General features: G+C 37.0%; 1 protein-coding gene across 1 annotated transcript; it reads left to right on the forward strand.

Annotated features, from left to right (window-relative positions):
- Positions 1 to 2,492: 2,492 nt before the first annotated feature.
- On the forward strand, positions 2,493 to 3,150 carry LOC117694958 (profilin-1-like). The gene has a single exon (XM_034485936.2). The coding sequence runs from the start codon at positions 2,689 to 2,691 to the stop codon at positions 3,148 to 3,150; it is 462 nt and encodes a 153-aa protein (XP_034341827.1). The 5' UTR covers positions 2,493 to 2,688.
- The last annotated feature ends 15,753 nt before the right edge of the window (positions 3,151 to 18,903 follow it).

An 18,903-nucleotide genomic window follows, 5' to 3' on the forward strand; every position in this document is an offset into this window, starting at 1 on the left:
CTTTGATAGGGGTTCCTGCAATTATGACTCAAACCTTGTGAACTCAAACTAAGAGTTCCATTTTTTTTTTCCTGGTAGCACATTAAAGGCCGGAGAAGTCTCACCAAACACAGGTTTCCCTTTACACCTTCCATTTGATTTCTTCATTCTCCTACCTGTGCCATCTTCTGTTCAAGTTTAACTTTTTCCAACCGTCCCATTTCTAGTTTCTCAATGAAAACTTTTATCTTGCAGTTGTTCAAGATAATGAAAAGAGTGTGTGAAGGCTTCTTTCTCTGTTTTCAAGACAGCCTTGTGTGTGTGTGTGTGTGTGTGTGTGTGTGTGTGTGTGTGTGTGTGTGTGTGTGTTCATGTGTGAATGGGCACACATGTGTGGAGGTCAAAAGATAACCTCAGATGTCACCCATGTTAATTTTTTAGACAGGGACTGGAACACACCAGGGGCCTATTTGTTTCTGTCTCCTCAGAACTGGGATTACAATTGAACAGAACCACCTGTGGCTTCTTTGTAGGTTATGCGTGTCCTTGGGCTTGCTTTACAAGCACTTTATCAACTGAGCTATCTCTCCAGGTCCCCTTTTTGACGTTTTTGCTTGTTTTTTATTTTTGTTTTTGAGACAAGGTCTCATGTAAATCAGGTCATCTTGAATGTTTAGGACTCATGTAAAGGGGATAGAAAAAAAGGCAGGGACTGACTAGATCCCATTATCTGAGTCTCTTTACTTCTTAAAGGCTTTGTCTCTGAATAGCTTTGTTATTGATATTGTTTGTTTTACTCAGGGTCAAACTATATATCCTGTTTGGGTCTGAAATGTTCTATTTTCCTGCCTCCCAAGTACTGGTATTATAAGCATGCACTATCACAGTTAATCTTCAACATTTTCAAATTGGAGATTAAGGTTCAGCATACTTTCAGAGGGAACACACATATTTAAACCATATCACAATTGTTCAGACTCAAATTCTTGGAGGTATTATCTTTCTCTTGTTTCATATGTGACACAGATAATTTAATGAACACTTCCTTTGCAACGAGCTCCAAATCTAATCATTTTTCAACCTTCATTCTGGCATAGGCCTCAGGACTTTTTGGCTGGGTTTTGTCACAGCATGTTAGTTGGTCTTTATGTTTTGTTCCTAGTCCCCATAGAATTTATTCTCTACACAGGATCATTTAGACTCTGTAGTCTAAAATGATATTAGTATTTTGAATAAAACCTTATAATGGCTCCCTGTCTCTAAATACAAGCTAAATGCTTAATCATAACCCATGAAGATATAAATAGGAGTTCAACCTAGTACCTCTCAGAAACATCTTCCATTACTCTTTTTTTTCTTTCTTTGCTCAAGTCTTATTGGGTTCCTTGCCACTTCTCCCAAGGCCTTTACATTTGCTAATTTTTTCCTGACTAGGTTGTTTTCTTCCCTCTGAAATATACATATTTATTCACTTATCTCTGTAAGATCGCTGTCACTGTATCAGAGAATTTTTATCTAAGTACCTTATAATAAATAAAGCCACTACTGCTGCACTAACATTCTCTACCTCCCTCTTTTTTTGTCAAAGTTGTCAATGTCATTTGATAAAATAGAAATGTATCTATCATCTGCTATTTATTTTTCTTTCTGTTAAGTCATATTCATGAAGACAGAATCTAAAGTCTGAGACTAGTATGCAGTAATAAATAAGTACTTAATTAATTAATATTCAGAACTACCAGATTTTTGACACTGTTAGTATTAGTGGTTCCTTACAGTGGTTCTCTTTAAGACATATTAGAGCAGAATGTCTTAACAATGAATATCCCTATTCAAAATTCAGAAAGGGGCCTTCACGGGAGTAGGAAATCCAGGGAATGGATACAAAAACTTAGAAGAAAATGTTATATTTTCAAAATATTTTCAGTAAATGATAATATCTTCTCTGTCATTGGCAAAGTCAATTACATTATTCCTGAAGTTTATCTATTTAATTCACTACCCAGGTACTTAGAAAAGTACTCGACACATACTAAATACTCAATACCCTACTGAAGAAGTGATGTTAGTAAATCACTCTAAATTTAAAGTTGATGTAGACTAGAAGGTAAAATAAAAGCTAGAGAAAAAATTAGCTAATATCGCCCCATTAAGAAAATGTAAACTTGTAAGCAAGTAAACTTTTTTGCTTTCTACCTAGTGCTCAGGTCTCTAAAAGATAATATCACATGTTAAGCACTACTTATTATAATAAGTTTCCCCCGTCTTGCTGTACACTCAAGCCTACAACTCAATTATTACATGTTTATGCTCTACTTACCTATTGGAAGCTGGTGTTCTTCCCCATTATTTGGGGAAGTAGATTTACTCCATTCCCTTTCTTATTGACCATAGAGACAGCCCCAGAATATCACTGCCAGAGGGTTCTGATGATGTAATGAATTATGACTATTATGCAAGTCATAAAGCCACAGTGAAATAACTCCTGTTTCAAACTTACTAGCAGTCAGCTTGGGGCACAACTTCACCCAAGACTCCACTAACTTGCCACTCAAAGAAGCCTCAAGAACCAGACTGAGCTGTTTTTTAACTTTATGTCAGTCAGTCTTATGTGATCAGACTTCTTGAGCCAGCTATTGACAAACTTACTGTGGAGACCAGCCTTCTAGAAACTTTATATTCACCTTAGAGAGACAGCATACGTCACCTATGCAGTGCATAGAAGATGTCAGCCAAGAAATCTGGCAAGACTGTATCAACTTGTTCCTACAATCTGAGATGTGCAGTGATGCAGCAGTTATCACCAGTAAACCACCTTGGTTATTAGCTTCTTCTACTGAAGGAAACTTTATTCAAATAACCCAGGAAGAAGTTCAGACCTTACTGACAAAAGAGGGTAGAGAAAAGCTGTTTCTCCAGGGAGTCACCCTTGCTGGAATCAAATGCCTGTTGATCCGAGACAACTTGTTCACCAATGGCAACAACAGCATGGACCTCCGTACCAAAGGCCAAAGTCGAGGAAGCCAGGCAGTGACTGTAGTTCAGATGGAGTCTGTGTATCTTGTGGTGATGGGAAAAAAGGGGACAGAAGGAGGACCTCTCAACCTCAAAGCTTTTGAGATAGCAGGCTACATGAGAGAGGCCATTCTTCAAAAAATGGCCCATTACTAAGTAAATAAAAAACCTGATGCTGGACCTACAATTTGAGTTGTTTTGTATGTTTTACCTGTTAAATTAGCTTATAAGACCTCAGACCTGATTTGAAGGCATATGTGTGTCTTTGTGGATGGAGGGAAGGGTGTAGCTTGGGAAACAGTTGTTCCTTTAGACAAGTAGTTTTCAACCTTCCTAATGCTACAACTTTTTAATACAGTTCCTCATGTTGTGGTGACTCCTCCCCCAACAAAAAAGATTATTTTTGTTGGTACTTCATAACTGCAATTTTGCTACTATGCCAAGTCCTGCTTGACCATGTGGAAGAGATGATGTGACATGGTTTTCTGTCCCTGGAATAGAGCCATGGGCCTCCACAATGTTGACAGTTGCTAGGAGTGATGATTATTTGAATATATATATATTCACATATAGATGGATATAGATATATATAAATATATAGATATATAGATATAGTAGATTAGATATAGATTATATAGATAGATATACATATAGATTATAGATTAGATACAGATATAGATGATATAGATATAGATTAGATATACATATAGATTAGATAGAGACAGAGATAGAGATGGATTAGATATAGGTTAGATCGAGATAGATATATATCTTCATTACTTCATGTTCCTCCTTTGGGAAATATTCTTCCTCCTGCCAAGGTTATCAGGAAATATTCTCCCTGTCGAGGTTAATGATTCCATGATAATTAGAAGCAGCACAAGTCCAGGAGGCAAGGATGTCTATGTTTTAGCAAAATGGCAAACACTGATACCTTAAGGCTGTGGGAAAGAACTCTGAAAACATGAGTTCAAAAATACATGATTTGTCAACTATGAAATACATAAGGATGCAATATAAATTACTTGAGGGGCTTCATGGAACAGAGGCAGCTACACTATAAGCCAGCTTGTCAGAAAGATACTAAGTCAGGCAGATTTCTGAGTTCAAAGCCAGCCTGGAACAGAGTGAATTTAGGTCCAGGCACAGTAGGAATTGTAATCCCAGGACAGGATCCTACCTAGCTAAGTTTGTTTGTGCTTATAAAGTCAGACAGATCTCTTATTAAAAAAATGTGTTTGATGTCTCTTTCTAAGATCAGGGGGCTATAGTCATGGAATGTTGATTTGTGAGATAATCAAAAGGGACCCTGAAACAAATGACTGAATTGATATATAAATAAAAGACTGAGCCTTGTTCTGTGAGGGCTGAGCTAACTGAATGAGCTGTCTGGAGATATTCAGAGAAAGCTATCTTGAGCAGAATATAGGCCATCAGCTTGCAACCCATAATTTTATTTTGAGTCATTTTTCACAGCTCCCAGGTACCCCTTTCTCAGAACCTCTCTCCAAGCCTAGGCTGGTCCTTGGCACTACTGTTATGAATTGTAAGGTAAATATCTGATATGCAGAATATCATATATATTTAAACCTCAGTGAAAGGGTTGTTTGAGAATCTCTGCTTTAGGCCATTCATTTTCTAGGCCTTTACTTTTGGCTTTCTCTGCTCTTTTTATTTTCCACCTAAAATACCATCCTTCCTTTCTCAGTGGAAAATAGGAGGCTGGAAAGCAGAACATTTTGAACCTAGTTCTAACTTTTCTTACTGAGCTTTGAGCTTTCTCTTTTGGGATTTCAGTCTTTTTAATTTATACAGTGGCAAATCCACTAAGATTCTGAGGGTTCTTCAAGCTGGAAATCCAGAACAAGTGCAAACAACAGCACACACACATACACACAATTTCAAGAACAGTCTAAGCATTACCTTGTCAAAGGTACTTTCTCTGACCACCTGATTTATCTATTTAGATTCATCCTGATTGAACTAGAATGTAACAGTCTGGGTTATTTCTTTGTCCTTGACTACAACCTCCCCCACAAGAGATGTGTATACTCACAGGTTTAACTTCTTAAGTTCAATTTTATGATCCCATAAGGTGACAGGAAAAAACTGACTCCTGGGAGTTGTCCTCTGACCTATACATTTATGCCATGGCACCTTCATATCTATAAACACACACACATACATACACACCCACACAAACTAAGTAAGCAAATATATATTTAGAAAAAGAGATTACTTTTAACTTTCTTCTAATACCATCCACTTTTCCTCTTACACTCAGGTCAGCCACACTAAACTAAGTGTTTTCAGGACATATTCCACAATTTATTATATGGTATTCTCAGGAAAGATCAATTACATGCCCTCTACTGACATTTTAGCCCTTATTCTACTCATTTTTTCTATTCCTCGACACCAAGCCTTATACCTTGAAGGATATTCCCTGTTCCCCATATTTTCAAAAGTTTCCTTAGGCTCTAGATTCAACCTTGATTCTTGACACCTTTCCATAACACTTAATTCTTTCAACTTTTAGCCTTCACTATACTTCCTGTCTTTGATTAGTTTGCAAGTTTCCCAAAAGATTCTTCTTTTACAATAAATGCCAATTTAGCATTTTTTGTAAAAGAAAGTTGTTAAATAATATGCAACATGATGGATGATTAAAATGAATGACAGGAATAACAAATGATTGATTCAAGAACATTTTGGCCAAACTTCTCTCTTAGTTTTCTACAGTTTAATTGATGACGAAAGTAGGGAACTTGTTGATGATTCTTCAGTGTTCCTCCTTCTTTATAAGCTCCCTAGCACTAGTCACTAATTCCATTTTATCTAGGCAGCAGAAAGAGGGAAGTTGTCTTACACTAAGAAATCTTAGATCTGGTCTTGGGGCTTTATGCAATTAGCTATCATGTGCCTCTGTATAGGATAAGGCCTGTGCCATGTGAACAGTCGATAAAATTAACAGTGTAGGAATTAAATACAAAAACTGCCTTTGAGTGTTACCAGAGAATTTTTAATCTTTGCTAATTAAGACCCCTTCACTTGGTCATGATAGTGCACAAGTTATCCCCTCACTTGAAAATTTGAGGCAGGATTGCCACAGCTTTGAGGTCAGACTGGGCTACACAGTGAGACTCTGTTTCTAAAAAGCAAGACAACTTAAGTGTTTCTATACAGGCTATGAAGCTAGAAAGGGATCATGAGATAGCAAAGAGATAGTAAGGAGTGGATAGTATTGTACATTTGATATAAAAGTACAGGGTAGAATTCCGGGTTGGAGTGTGTGGAAACATTTAAGCAGGAGTAGAGACGGGAGGGTTGAATAGACAAGGGAGTTGGGAAGGGTTAACCAATCCCAAAAATGTAAGTAGAGGTATCCTGCATCACAGGATGATGCTGCTCTCAAGAGCCATATAAGGTTAATTAAAAAAATCCCAGTGCTAAATGTTGGATACCACCCTATGAGCTGTTGGTCAGGTAGGTCCCAAGAGCTCCCCAAACAAAATAGGCTATTGCCACTGTTTTTGGTTGCCTAAAAGAACTAGAGGATGAGATCTTATTACTGAAGACATACCCTTTGTTTGTAAGACATTGAGAAATTAAGCAGGAATTGATCTGGGCTTCTTCCCTGCTGGCTAGTTTCCATAGTGCCTGAAGGAGACACAGAAGCCACTTTGGGAGAAAAGCCATCAACATTTCTAACCAACAGTAGATCCCATTTGCTACAATACTGAAAGGAAAAATGAGCTTACTGGTGCAATAGTGGCATGACCCTTTTCATTGACATATAGTAAAATAAATTTACATGTAGTAAAACTACTTTGTAAATAAATATGCATATTCATAAACTGTGTTACTTTTAGTACCATTAGAGAAACTTCTTTGTACAGCTGGAAACAGTTAACGTATAGACTCATAACTGATCAAAGTGCTGATAATAACTGAATGTTGAACATGTAGTCCTAAACAATATCCCTCTAAGTCTCAGGTAATATGGGAGAAGAGATGGTGGAAAGAACGTAAGAACTAGAAGGTAGGGAAAAGTGTAGTGAAATGATGTCTAGATATGACATGTCCATCATATTCATGAACTAATAGCAGTTGTGACTACCTGCAAAAGTTCTGCACAAAATGGAACTCCCTTCATCACTCCAGCATTAATGGAGGAGGTGCTCATGAGACCCCACCTCTCAGCTCAGGAGAAATTAACTATTAATATCTGCTGGGGTTGGGAGGATCATTTTTAATAGTATAGATATTGGTAAAAACTTTATCCCTGTGTTCATTCAAGTAGCCCTAATTAAACTCAGTGTGTCACAGACAAGAAAGAAATGAACATCAGAGAGAGATGCATTAAGAATAAAAGGGGGTCCAGAAGGAGCAAGGAGAAGATAAGAGAGGATATATACATATACATCATACACATATACATATACACATATACATTATACATATACATCATATACATATACATCATATACATACACATATACATACATATACATATAATCATATATATATATACATACGTACACATACACACACATACACATATACAAACATATATACATATTATATATATACATATATAATAATATATGTGTATTTATATAGTATATATGTATATAATTATATATGTTTGTGTATATGATATAATATGATATATAGTAATAGTATATACTATTTACTATATACTATTACTATATACTATATACTATGTATTATATAATATATAATATATGATTGATATAGGATTGATATATGATATATGATATAATTGATATATGATTTATGATATACATATATATGTGTATATATAATATATCTCAGTGTTATCTTTTAAAAAGTCATATCTGACAGAGTAATAAGGCTTAAAACCTGAATACTAGCTCTGAGCTATGACTGACTCTGAACTAGTCATTTCACCACCACAGATCTCTGTATTTTTACTTAAAATGTATTTTAACTTTTACTTAAAATGTAAAAACAACTTACATTAGTGTTTTATTGTTTATGAATGACTTTTGACTTCATTCAGTCAACAAATACTTATAGTGATGAAGAAAATGATAACCCTTGAGAGACTTGGGGCCCCAGGGGAGTGGGGAGGTATGTGGGGATGGGGGCATCCTCTTGGAGACTGGGGGAGAGGGAGGAGGTGTGGAATGTGTAACATTTAGAGGGTGGACCAGGAGGGGAATAAAGTCTGGACAGTAAAAAAAGATTAAGGAATAAATATATTTTAAAAATTCTGAAAAGAATAAATAAAGCAAATTTATATCAAAAAAAGAAAAATGATATTATAAAGTATATTAACCCAAATAGTACTAATTAATATGACAATGTATAATGTTAATCCTAGTTAGTTACACTGTTGAGACCATAATCCTAAGAGACTAAAAACCAGAAACAGAAGTTTTGTTGGAGCCAGACCTAGTAATGCAGACCTGTAATCATAGCTAGTTGGAAGGCTGATGAGGAAGGATTACAAGTTCAAGGGCTTCCTGGACTTCAAAGCCAACTTAAGAACTTGGTGAAGTATTGTCTCATAGTTAAAAATCAATTTTAAGAACGGTAGGGATATAGCTCGTTGATAGCAATCTTGCCTAGCATGTAAATAGCCCTAGGTTTAATTATTTTTTTTAAATTAATTTTTATTGGCTATTTTATTTACATTTCAGATGCCATCCCTATCTCTATTTCCCCTCCCTAGAAAAAGCTTATCCCAGGCCCCCTTCTCCTTTTTGCTTTTATACAATTTTTTTAATGTTAATCAAAGGCTTTATAAGTTTGGTAATGCTCAACATCAATCAGAAGTGTAACCCAACACCCAACCTAGATAGATCAACTATTTTTGACTGGTGAAGACACGTGAACATCTGCCTCCATGTCCCCCCTCCTCTCTCTTTCTCTCATCACCTAGCTCCTCCTCTGCTTCTCCTCCTCCTCTCCTTACTCCTCCTCTTCCTCTCTGTACTCCTACCACCTTAGCTCCTCCTACATATCACCCTTCCTGTTAAAATAAAACTTTTCTCTCAAAATACAATTAGAGCATAACTATACCAATTTGTGCCAGTAAGGTACAAGATAGACCTAATACCCAGTCCATCATTTTGTTGGCTAACCAGAACCTCTGTCATCTCTCCTAACTAAAACACTTAGTTCTGAACCTGGCTTTTTCCTTGGCTTTAGAATGAATGTCAGCTGAAAACCATCCTCTCAAATCTTTTCTCTCAAAGTAAATAGCCAGGATTGGCTATGAGACTATAGGTCTTCAACCCCGCCAGAAATCCAGAATGACTGAGTTAACTGAGATTATGGGAAGCACAAAGCATAGCTTCTAAAACTTAGCCAATTTATAGAGACCATTGAACACCTGGACAGTCCCTATACTACAAAACATTGGAGCATCGATCTTCAGCCTTCTGACCCAGGATCATCTGACAGACCTTAATGATGCAGAATTATTAAGGGCTGATTACTCTGTCTTGGTAGATATAATCAGTTGCCTATTCTGCAGGTGTGTCCTTTTCTGGACAGTAATTTGTCTGTAGATGAAAAGAGGCAATTCTTGCCTAATGGCTGTCTCACCACAACTGAAGTAACTCCAAAGATGCTCAATTTCTTCTTAGAATCCAAGACAGGAAGCTGTCAGGAGCAGACAGGTCTCTAATCAAAATGAACATTAATACACAAATGTTTTTAGCATCAATTCTGTGGATTTCTGATGTTTTGAAAACCTACTATCCATGTATGGTAATCTGGACTGTTGTCTGTTAACACCTCAGCTATTTCTAAAGAAAATATGGAAAACACCCTAACAATAAACTCAAAGCCATGAATTTGCTATAGGCCCTTAAATTACAGGCTAACCATCTCAAATCAGTTAAAAATGTTAAAGAAGTACTGGGTCTAAGCCTTGTATTCCTAAATGTGTTATACAGTCACAATGCCTATGAAAGTAACAATATTCATCTCACTTTTATATCAATAAGAAGCTCGTACCAATGAAAACCTTAAATTTCAAATCAAAGTAAATTTGTACCATTTAAGAAATTATAACTTCATCTTAATAACAATTATACATATTTCTACTAATAGGTTATGGCTATGCAAGAAATCCTAGCTAATCCTCCCTGTTCCAACAAAACCATTACTTTTCCCTAGAAAGACAGCCCAGTATTAACCACCTCAGTCCCCAAGCCCAGGAAATAGGGGCGCCGACTCTTCATTAACTCCTTCAAGCTGATTATGGGTGTTGAGATATTAGAAGAGGGGCAGGGGAAAGAGTCAATTGATGAGCCTCTGATTCTGTGTCTTCACTGCATCCAGCTGGAACTCCAGGACATCAGAGGTTCGAGCAGGTCTGCTCAGCTTGCTTGATGAGTAGATACACCAAGGTTGTGTATTCTGCAGTATACAATTCTCAAAACAAATTTTAGTATCAAGATAATTTTTGTTTGAATTCTAGAATCTAGACTTCTGGTGGCCTGCCTCTGTCATGTCTAATCCACATAATTCTGGGAGTTTCTATGAGGGTGTGCCCCCACCACCCTCCCATTCCCACCTCCCTGCTCTCAAATTCCCCAACACTAGGGAATCTAAACTTTCAAGCTCCAAGGCCCTCCACTTTCACTGATGCCTAACCCCTTACCCCATACTCCCTCCTCCAATTACTATGAGGGTGGGCTCCCACCATCCTCCCATTCCTGCCTCCCTGCTCTTGAAATTCCCCAACACTAGGGAATCCAAACTTCCAGGCACCAAGGCTGTCCACTTCCACTGATGCCTGGCAAGGCCACCCTCAACTGCCTATACAGATGGAGTCATGAGTCTCTCCCTTTGTGTTCTCAGGCTGGAGATTTTAGAATGGCTATTCCAATTTTTTTCTTAGGACCATTTGCTTGAAAAATTGTTTTCCAGCCTTTTACTCTAAGGTAGAGTCTGTCTTTGTCACTGAGGTGGGTTTCCTGTATGCAGCAAAGTGCTGGGTCCTGTTTATCCAGTCCTTTAGCCTATGTCTTTTAATTGGGGAATTGATGTCCATTGAGTCCATTTTTTGTTATTAGAGGTGAAATTATCTTTGTGTGGATATCTTCTTTTGGATTTGTTGGAAGAGGATTACTTTCTTGCTCTTTCTAGGGTATAATATCCCTCCCTCCTTATATTGGAGACTTCCTGCTATTATCCTTTGTAATGCTGGGTTTGTGGAAAGATATTGTGTAAATTTGGTTTGTCGTGGAATATCTTGGTTTCTCCACCTGTGGTAATTGACAGTTTTGCTTGGTATAATAGCCTGGGCTGGCATTTGTGTTCTCTTAGGATCTATATGGCATCTGCCCAGCATCTTCTAGCTTTTATAGTACCTGGTGAGAAGTCTGGTGTAATTCTGATAGGTCTGCCTTTATATGTTACTTGGCCTTTTTCCCTTGCTGCATTTAATATTCTTTCTTTGTTTTGTGCAGTTGGTGTTTTGATTATTATGTGATGGGAGGTATTTCTTTTCTGGTCTAGTCTATTTGGCATTCTATAGGCTTCTTGTATGTTTATGGGCATCTTGTTCTTTAGATTAGGGAAGTTTTCTCTATAATTTTGTTGAAGATATTTATTGGCCCTTTAAGTTGGGAATCTTCACTCTCATCTATACCTATTATCCTTAGGTTTGGTCTTTTCATTGTGTCCTGAATTTCCTGGATATTTTGTGTTAAGAACTTTTTGCATTTTGGGTTTTCTTTGACAGTTATGTCAATATTTTCCATGGTATCTTCTGCACCTGAGATTCTCTCTTCTATCTCTTGTATTCTGTTGGTGATGCTTGCATCTATGACTCCTGATTTCTTTCCTAGGTTTTCTATCTCCAGGGTAGTCTCCCTTTGTGATTTCTTTACTGTTTCTACTTCCACTGTTAGATCCTGGATGGTTTTGTTCAATTCTTTCACCAGTTTGGTTGTGTTCTCTTGTAATTCTTTAAGGGATTTTTGTGTTTCCTCTTTAAGGGCTTCTACCTATTTACCTGAGTTCTCCTCAAATTCTTTGAGAGTGTTATTTATGTCCTTCTTAAAGTCCTCTATCATCATCATTAGAAGTGATTTTTAAATCGGAATCTTGCTTTACTAGTAATATGGGGAATTTAAGACTTTCTTGTGTGGGAGAATTGGGTTCTAATGATGCCAAGTACCCTGGGCTGCTGATGCTTATGTTCTTGTGCTTGCCTTTTGCCATCTGTATCTCCTTAGTGCTACCTGCTCTGTCTCTGACTGGAGCCTGTCTTTCCTATTATTTTGGTTGTATCAGAACTGTGTGGGGTGGGTGTTACTACTGGGGAAAGAGCTGGGGCCCAAAATCTGCTTAGTGCTCAGGCACAGACAGGAAAGAACCAGTGCTCCTGGTCAAGAGTGACTTCCTGAGTCCTAGTTAGTCCCAGTTACTTTCTGTTTGGGGTGGGCATTGCTGTCTGCTTACCTAAGATACTGTCCAGGTTAGAGCTCCTGGGAGGCCTGCTTCCTCTGGGTTCTGTGAGATTGGGGGCAGAGCTACTGCCAGGGATCTGCTCAGTTCTTGGTCCCAGACCAGAAGGAACCATTGCTCAGGGTTGGGAGCGACCCCTAGGTTTAACTCTTAAGATTTCCTATAAGTCATCTTTATTTTCTAAGGCATTTCAATTTTTGAATATATATATATATATGTGTATATACACATATATAATGCATATGTGTATGTACATAGGAGCATGAGTGCCTGCAGACTTCAGAAGCGAGTATTGAATTCTTTGGAAGTGTAGTTACAAATGATTGTGATTCTTGTGACCTGGGTGCTGAGAATGTGTTTAATCTGCACGGTGGAATACTATGCAGCTATTTAAAACAAAGGCATCATGAATTTTGAAGGCAAATGGATGAAACTTGGAAAATATCATCCCAAGTGAGGTAGATCCAGAGAGTACTCACTGATAAGTGAATATTAGTTATAAAGCACAGAATAATCATGATACACCCTACAGACCCAAAGAAGTTCAGCAAGAAGGAAGAACCAAACAAGGGTGCTTGAATCACACTTAGAAGGGGAAACAAGATATTCATAGAAGGCAGAGAGCAGAGGGTACTTGGTTGGAATGGGGGAGGGAAATGGGCAGGCAAGATCAGGTGAGGGGAGAGACAGAAGAGAGGCTCAGAGGGCCAGGAGAGTAAATGGAAATTTACAACTGCTGGGGTGGGGATCGAGGGTTTGGGGCTCCGTAGAGAGGAAAATCTCTAGGAAGTCCCAGAGACCTGGGATAGGGGAGGATCCCAGGAGTCAATGTAGGTGAATTTAGTTAAGATGCTTAACAGCTGGGACATGGAACCTGAAGCAGGGTCCCAAGTGGGATAAGGACAACAACCTAATTTCAACTCCAAATTTGTCTTATCTAAAAGAAATGCAGAGATGAAGCAAAGACTGAAGAAAAGACTAACCAATAGCCAGCCCAACTCGAAACTCATCCCATGGTCAAGCACTAATCCCTGACATGATTATGATAGTGTTATGCTTACAGACAGGAGCCTAAGAACTGTCCTCTGAGAGGCTCTACCCAAAGGCTGACTGAAACAGATGCAGACACCTACAGCCTAACTTTAAATGGAGGTCAGGGACATTTATGGAAGGGTTGGGGAAAGGATTGATGGTCCTGAAAGGGATAGGAACCCCACAGGAAGACTGAGTCAAGCAAACCTGGATCCTGGGCACTCTGAGAGTCTGAATTACCAAGCAAAGAGCATACATGAGCTGGAATGAGGCAACTTAGTCTTCATGGCTGCCTTGTCTGACCTCAGTGGGAGAGAATGCTTAATCTGGCAGAGACTTAATGTGCTGTGGTCAGGGGATTCACAGGGGCTGGGTGGAGGGACTTTGTGAGAGAGGGACTGGGAGAGGGAGCAGCATTTGGGATGTAAATAAATACATCAATAAATAAGTTTGTTTGTTTTTACAGAAGAATTCAAGTTTGCTGAACCATTTCTCTAGTTACCAGAAGTCATTTTTAACTCCTCCTCATGCAAACTCAGAACCATGTATAATCAATCTCTGTGCCCAATTGATTAAAATTCCCAAGTATTGTTCATGTCTGCCTGTGGGGCAAATGGACCATACCACCAGACAAAAGAACTGGTAAGGTTATATCAGGTTCAAAAACCCGGGTAAATTTCTGGTGGGATTGCAAACTGGAATAACCACTCTGGAAATCAATCTGGAGGTTCCTCAGAAATTTTGAAATAGATCTACCTGAAGACCCATCTATACCACTCTGGAGCATATACCCAATGTATAAAAATCATTGGTAGAAAAAAGTTGCTAATATTATGGTCCAGACTTGGAATAGCTGGAACACAAATAAATTATTTGAGGGATATTAAACCTTTTCTGTATCTCTTGAATGAAGCTAAGTTTGGTAAAAATGAAATATTCATTTGATATTATCTTGAATTCAGTTTGCAATATTTTAATGAAAAGTTTTGCATGTAAGATCTTAAGGAAGATTGGCCTGTGGTTTTCTGTTTTTAGTTATATCTTTATCTGCTTTTGGTATCATGGTAATGCTGACTTTACAGAGAGTTTGGAATCCTTGCTTCTTTTTCTGTTTTACAGAATAATTTGAAAAATATTGGTGCTAGTTCTTTTTTTGAAATTCTGGTAGAACTTCAGTGAATTCATCTGGTATTGGGTTTCTTTTAAATGGAAGATTTTTAATTAGTAATTCAATAATGTTGCTGAATGTAGCTTTTAAAAAACTATTTATTTGATCTTGGTTTAATTTTTGTATATTCAATGCATCTAGAAATCCATCATTTCTTTTAACATTTCCAGGGTTTTTTTTTTTTTTTTTTTTTTTTTTTTTTTTTTTTTTTTTTTTGGAGTAGTGGTTTTTAAGGAATGTCCCTATAATTTTCTGAATTTCATTGATGTCAGTTGTCACTTTTCCCTTTTCATTTTTAATTTTATTAACTTGGCTCTTCTCTCTTTTTCTTTCTTGCCCCATTTGACCAAAAGTTTGCCAATCTTTTCAAAGAAACAACTCTTTGTATCACTGAATTTTGGGATATATATATATATATATATATATATATATATATTCAAGTCCTGCCCTTATAATGAGCTATTTCTCTCATTTTCTTCTTTGGCATTTGCTTCTTGTTTTACCCGTGCATTAATCCTACTCTGAGTAAATATTGTCAACATTTGTTCATCCATAATTGCTCATCATCTGTTAAGTTCTTGTCCTTGGGCATAACTATAGTTAATCACACTGATTTCCAGCCCTAGTATTCATCTTTTCCTTTTCTAAATGTTTGAAGTTTGGTCTACTAGTCAACAGTAAGCTGAAGTAATTAATCATGGCCTTCATCTTGGTCTTTGGATGCTAGAAATTTTAACAAGAAACAGGCAAATGATTTGTTTACCTCAGTTACATAGAGAGCTAGGGTAGTAATTTTCTGCCTATTTCTCTTAAGTGGATATATAGAAAATAAGGGTTACACCTGGGCCATTAACTTCATAACTACTATCTGAATTCTTTGAGATGCGAATGTACTTTGTAGAGTTAATTGTGACCTACTTGGAAGTACATGGCCCACAAACTAATACTCTGAGCTCATATGACATTCAGTATTCTTCGCTGGTAATCCAGCATTAATCATCACAAAGAAAAAACTTGGGCAATGCTACAGTAAATACTGTAATAAATTTAATGGTTTTTCAGAATTGCTTCTAGCTGTATATCTACTAGTCCAACACTGAGGAAATTAAACCTCAGAAATCACATAGAAGTTACAGCTCAGAAACAACAACAAAATATTTAAAACCACTCTCTCACAACCTAAACATAAGGTAAAGCCCTTCTTTGTCCCATGCAGTATGGTTTTAGGGTTCATGTGTCCTAAATGTTACTTTCCATTATTCTATGAATATGGAGGCTGACTTTTCTTCTGAAAACCTGGTACTTGCCCATGTTAAGTGAACTTCATGTGATTGTTTGATCTGAATATTTTCAAAGTAGCTTATAATTGCTATTGTGGGGCTACAGGGAAAATATATTCCTGAATTCCTAATGTTAAAGTTCCTTGACATTGTCCACTCTATGTTGAAAGTGCAATTTATGTGGCAGAGTCCAAGATGGCTATGGGCCTAGTGTAGCAGAACGTTGGTATCATCAAGAATACATTCAAGTTCCTCAGGTTTGAAGAACATCTAAATGAAATTTAGTTTCTTCAAGCTAATCTGGAGTATGTTAAAGCCCCTGAAAACAAGCAAGGATTTGTAGTCATCTTCCTATATCTATGGGAATAAATTACAAGACCTCCATAAATGAATAAAACCTTGGAGCGTATGAAGTGTTATTTTTATATATGTATACATCTATGACAATGTTTACTTTAAAAGGTAAACACAGGAAGAGAGTTAACAATGATAATAAAATAAAAATTATAACAATATACTAAAATAAAACTATTTAAAACCTGAGATTCCTATTTTTTTTGCTTTAAATTTTAACTGTATTAAATTTCAATCCAATGAGCTAATAGAACAAAGTGTGTTAAAATAAACTACTAATAATTCTTTCCATATTTTCTATTAAAGATGTGTCTATAACTGAAGTCTTAATAAGCAAATCCAACACTAATATTTATATTATTAATAGTCACTCATTATAAAAATGTATTCAACAATGCTGGCTATTGCAATACAGTGCAATAATTATACTGCTGATGAGCTTTCAAATTTAGTATCAAATAATTTAACTGTAGTAATGATAGCCATTCTAATATAAAAATTATACTACATGAATTAACATGAATAAAAATTATAATGTATGTATATTTTTAGTGGCTTTCCACAGTTACTTTAAAATATGTGAACTAGATTGACATTTTTACTTTGACCATGAGATTTATTGATGAGAAGGTTCATCAGTTTAAATAAATCCATTATCTCCTGTGGGAAACAAGCTTGGAAGCTATTTCATTCCAGAGTTGGGGTTAAAGAGATGACAGGTGTGAAATATCACTGTAGAAAAAGCACATTCAGAACGCCGTACAGTCAGGACTATTTAATAAGCAAGGATACTAAAAGTTTAATTCACAATTAAAAACTACTAATTTAGCCCCAATATCATCTAGTTTTTCAAACAGAAAGCCCTGGAGATTCTGTTGTTATCATGTTTTTTTTTGGGGGGGGGGGATAGGGGTTGTTTTTTGTTTTTCTTTTTCCATCTCATTGCAGTTGCCAAGTCTATTTAATATTTTTTGTCCTCATTCTACATGATCTCCTTATAAACAATGTTAATCACTTTATTTAATCTTGTTCCTGACTTAACAATATTGCAGAAGCATCCGAGCTATGTTCATAAGTATCACTGTATCTGTCATTAGCATCTTAGATGTCCCAAGTTGATATTTTTGATATAGAAACAAAATGTTCACATTTGTATATTTGCCTTTAGAATTTCATACTTTAGCACAATGTACTTTGTTCAGTCCCACCCTCACCATCCTTCTCCAACTCCTCAGATATCCTTCCAATTCTCTTTAAATTCACCTCAATTTATTCATGTGTGTTTGTGTGTATAGATATACATAGTGTCTCTGTGTCTGTGTGTGTATGTGTATGTATCTGTACATCTGTATTTGTGGTGACTACTGAATGCAATTAGCATTAACCATGTGCATATAGGTTTGGGGCTGACTGTTGAGGCATAGGGAAATTATCATTGAGCTTGTCTCTGAAAAGAAAACATACCCTGCCTCAGAGCTCCCCTAACAATGCTGAAATGATAATGGCATAGTCTTGTGTAGACATCCAGAACTGTTAAGAGTTACTGTGTGCAACATCTCTGTTTGTCTTGAAGAAGCTATTCCCCACCATTCTCCTCACTTTGGCCCACACATTCTTTTCTTTCCCCCTTTTTCTAGGATGTTGCAAAGCTTTTGGCATGTGGGTTGTACCATAAAAACTCTCATTTGGAAATGGGCATATCACAGTCTTTGATGTTTTGTTTTTTGCCTGTTGACCACAGAGTCCTTCAAACAAATTTAAGCCTCCCTGTTTTGGTTTGCATACCATATCTTCTGTTGACATGAATGTTACTTCCTATATGTTGTTTTGTTCATCTTCCATTCTTTGTTTTTATATTGGACATTATATTTACATTTCAGATTTTATCCCTTTACCACATTTCCCCACCACCCAAGAACCCTGTATCCCATCCCTCCTTCTACTGCTTCTATGAGGATGTACCCCCACCTACCCCTCACTCCCACCTCCCCACCCTTGAATTCCCCCCCACTTGGTGTTCAGCCTTCATGGGACCAAGGATCTCCTCTCCTACACTTTGGTCTTCCTTCTTCATGAGCTTCATGTGGTCTGTGAGGTGAATCTTGGCTATTTCAAGCTTTTGGGGTAATATCTACTTATCAATGAATGAATACCATGTGTGTTCTTTTATGATTGGGTTACCTCACTCAGGATGATATTTTCTAGTTCCATCCATTTACCTAAGAATTTCTCGAATTCATTATTTTTAATAGCTGAGTAATATTCCATTGTGTAAATGTACCACATTTTCTGTATTCATTCCTCTGTTGAAGGACATCTGGGCTGTTTCCAGCTTCTGGCTATTATAAATAAGGCTGCTATGAACATAGTGGAGCATGTGTCCTTGCTATATGTTGGAGCATCTTCTGGGTATATGCCCAGGAGTGGTATAGCTGGGTCCTCAGGTAATGCTATGTCCAATTTTCTGAAGAACTGCCAGACTAATTTCCAGAGTGGTTGTACCAGTTTGCAATCCCACCAACAATGGAAGAGTGTTCCTCTTTCCTCCACATCCTCACCAGCATCTACTATCACCTGAGTTTTTGGTCTTAGCTGTTC

Source organism: Arvicanthis niloticus, chromosome X, assembly GCF_011762505.2.
Source record: "Arvicanthis niloticus isolate mArvNil1 chromosome X, mArvNil1.pat.X, whole genome shotgun sequence".
Lineage (NCBI taxonomy): Eukaryota > Metazoa > Chordata > Mammalia > Rodentia > Muridae > Arvicanthis > Arvicanthis niloticus.

Coding starts and splice junctions, on each gene's coding strand:
- LOC117694958 (XM_034485936.2), top strand. CDS start 2,689: ATGCAGTGCATAGAAGATGTCAGCCAAGAAATCTGGCAAGACTGTATC.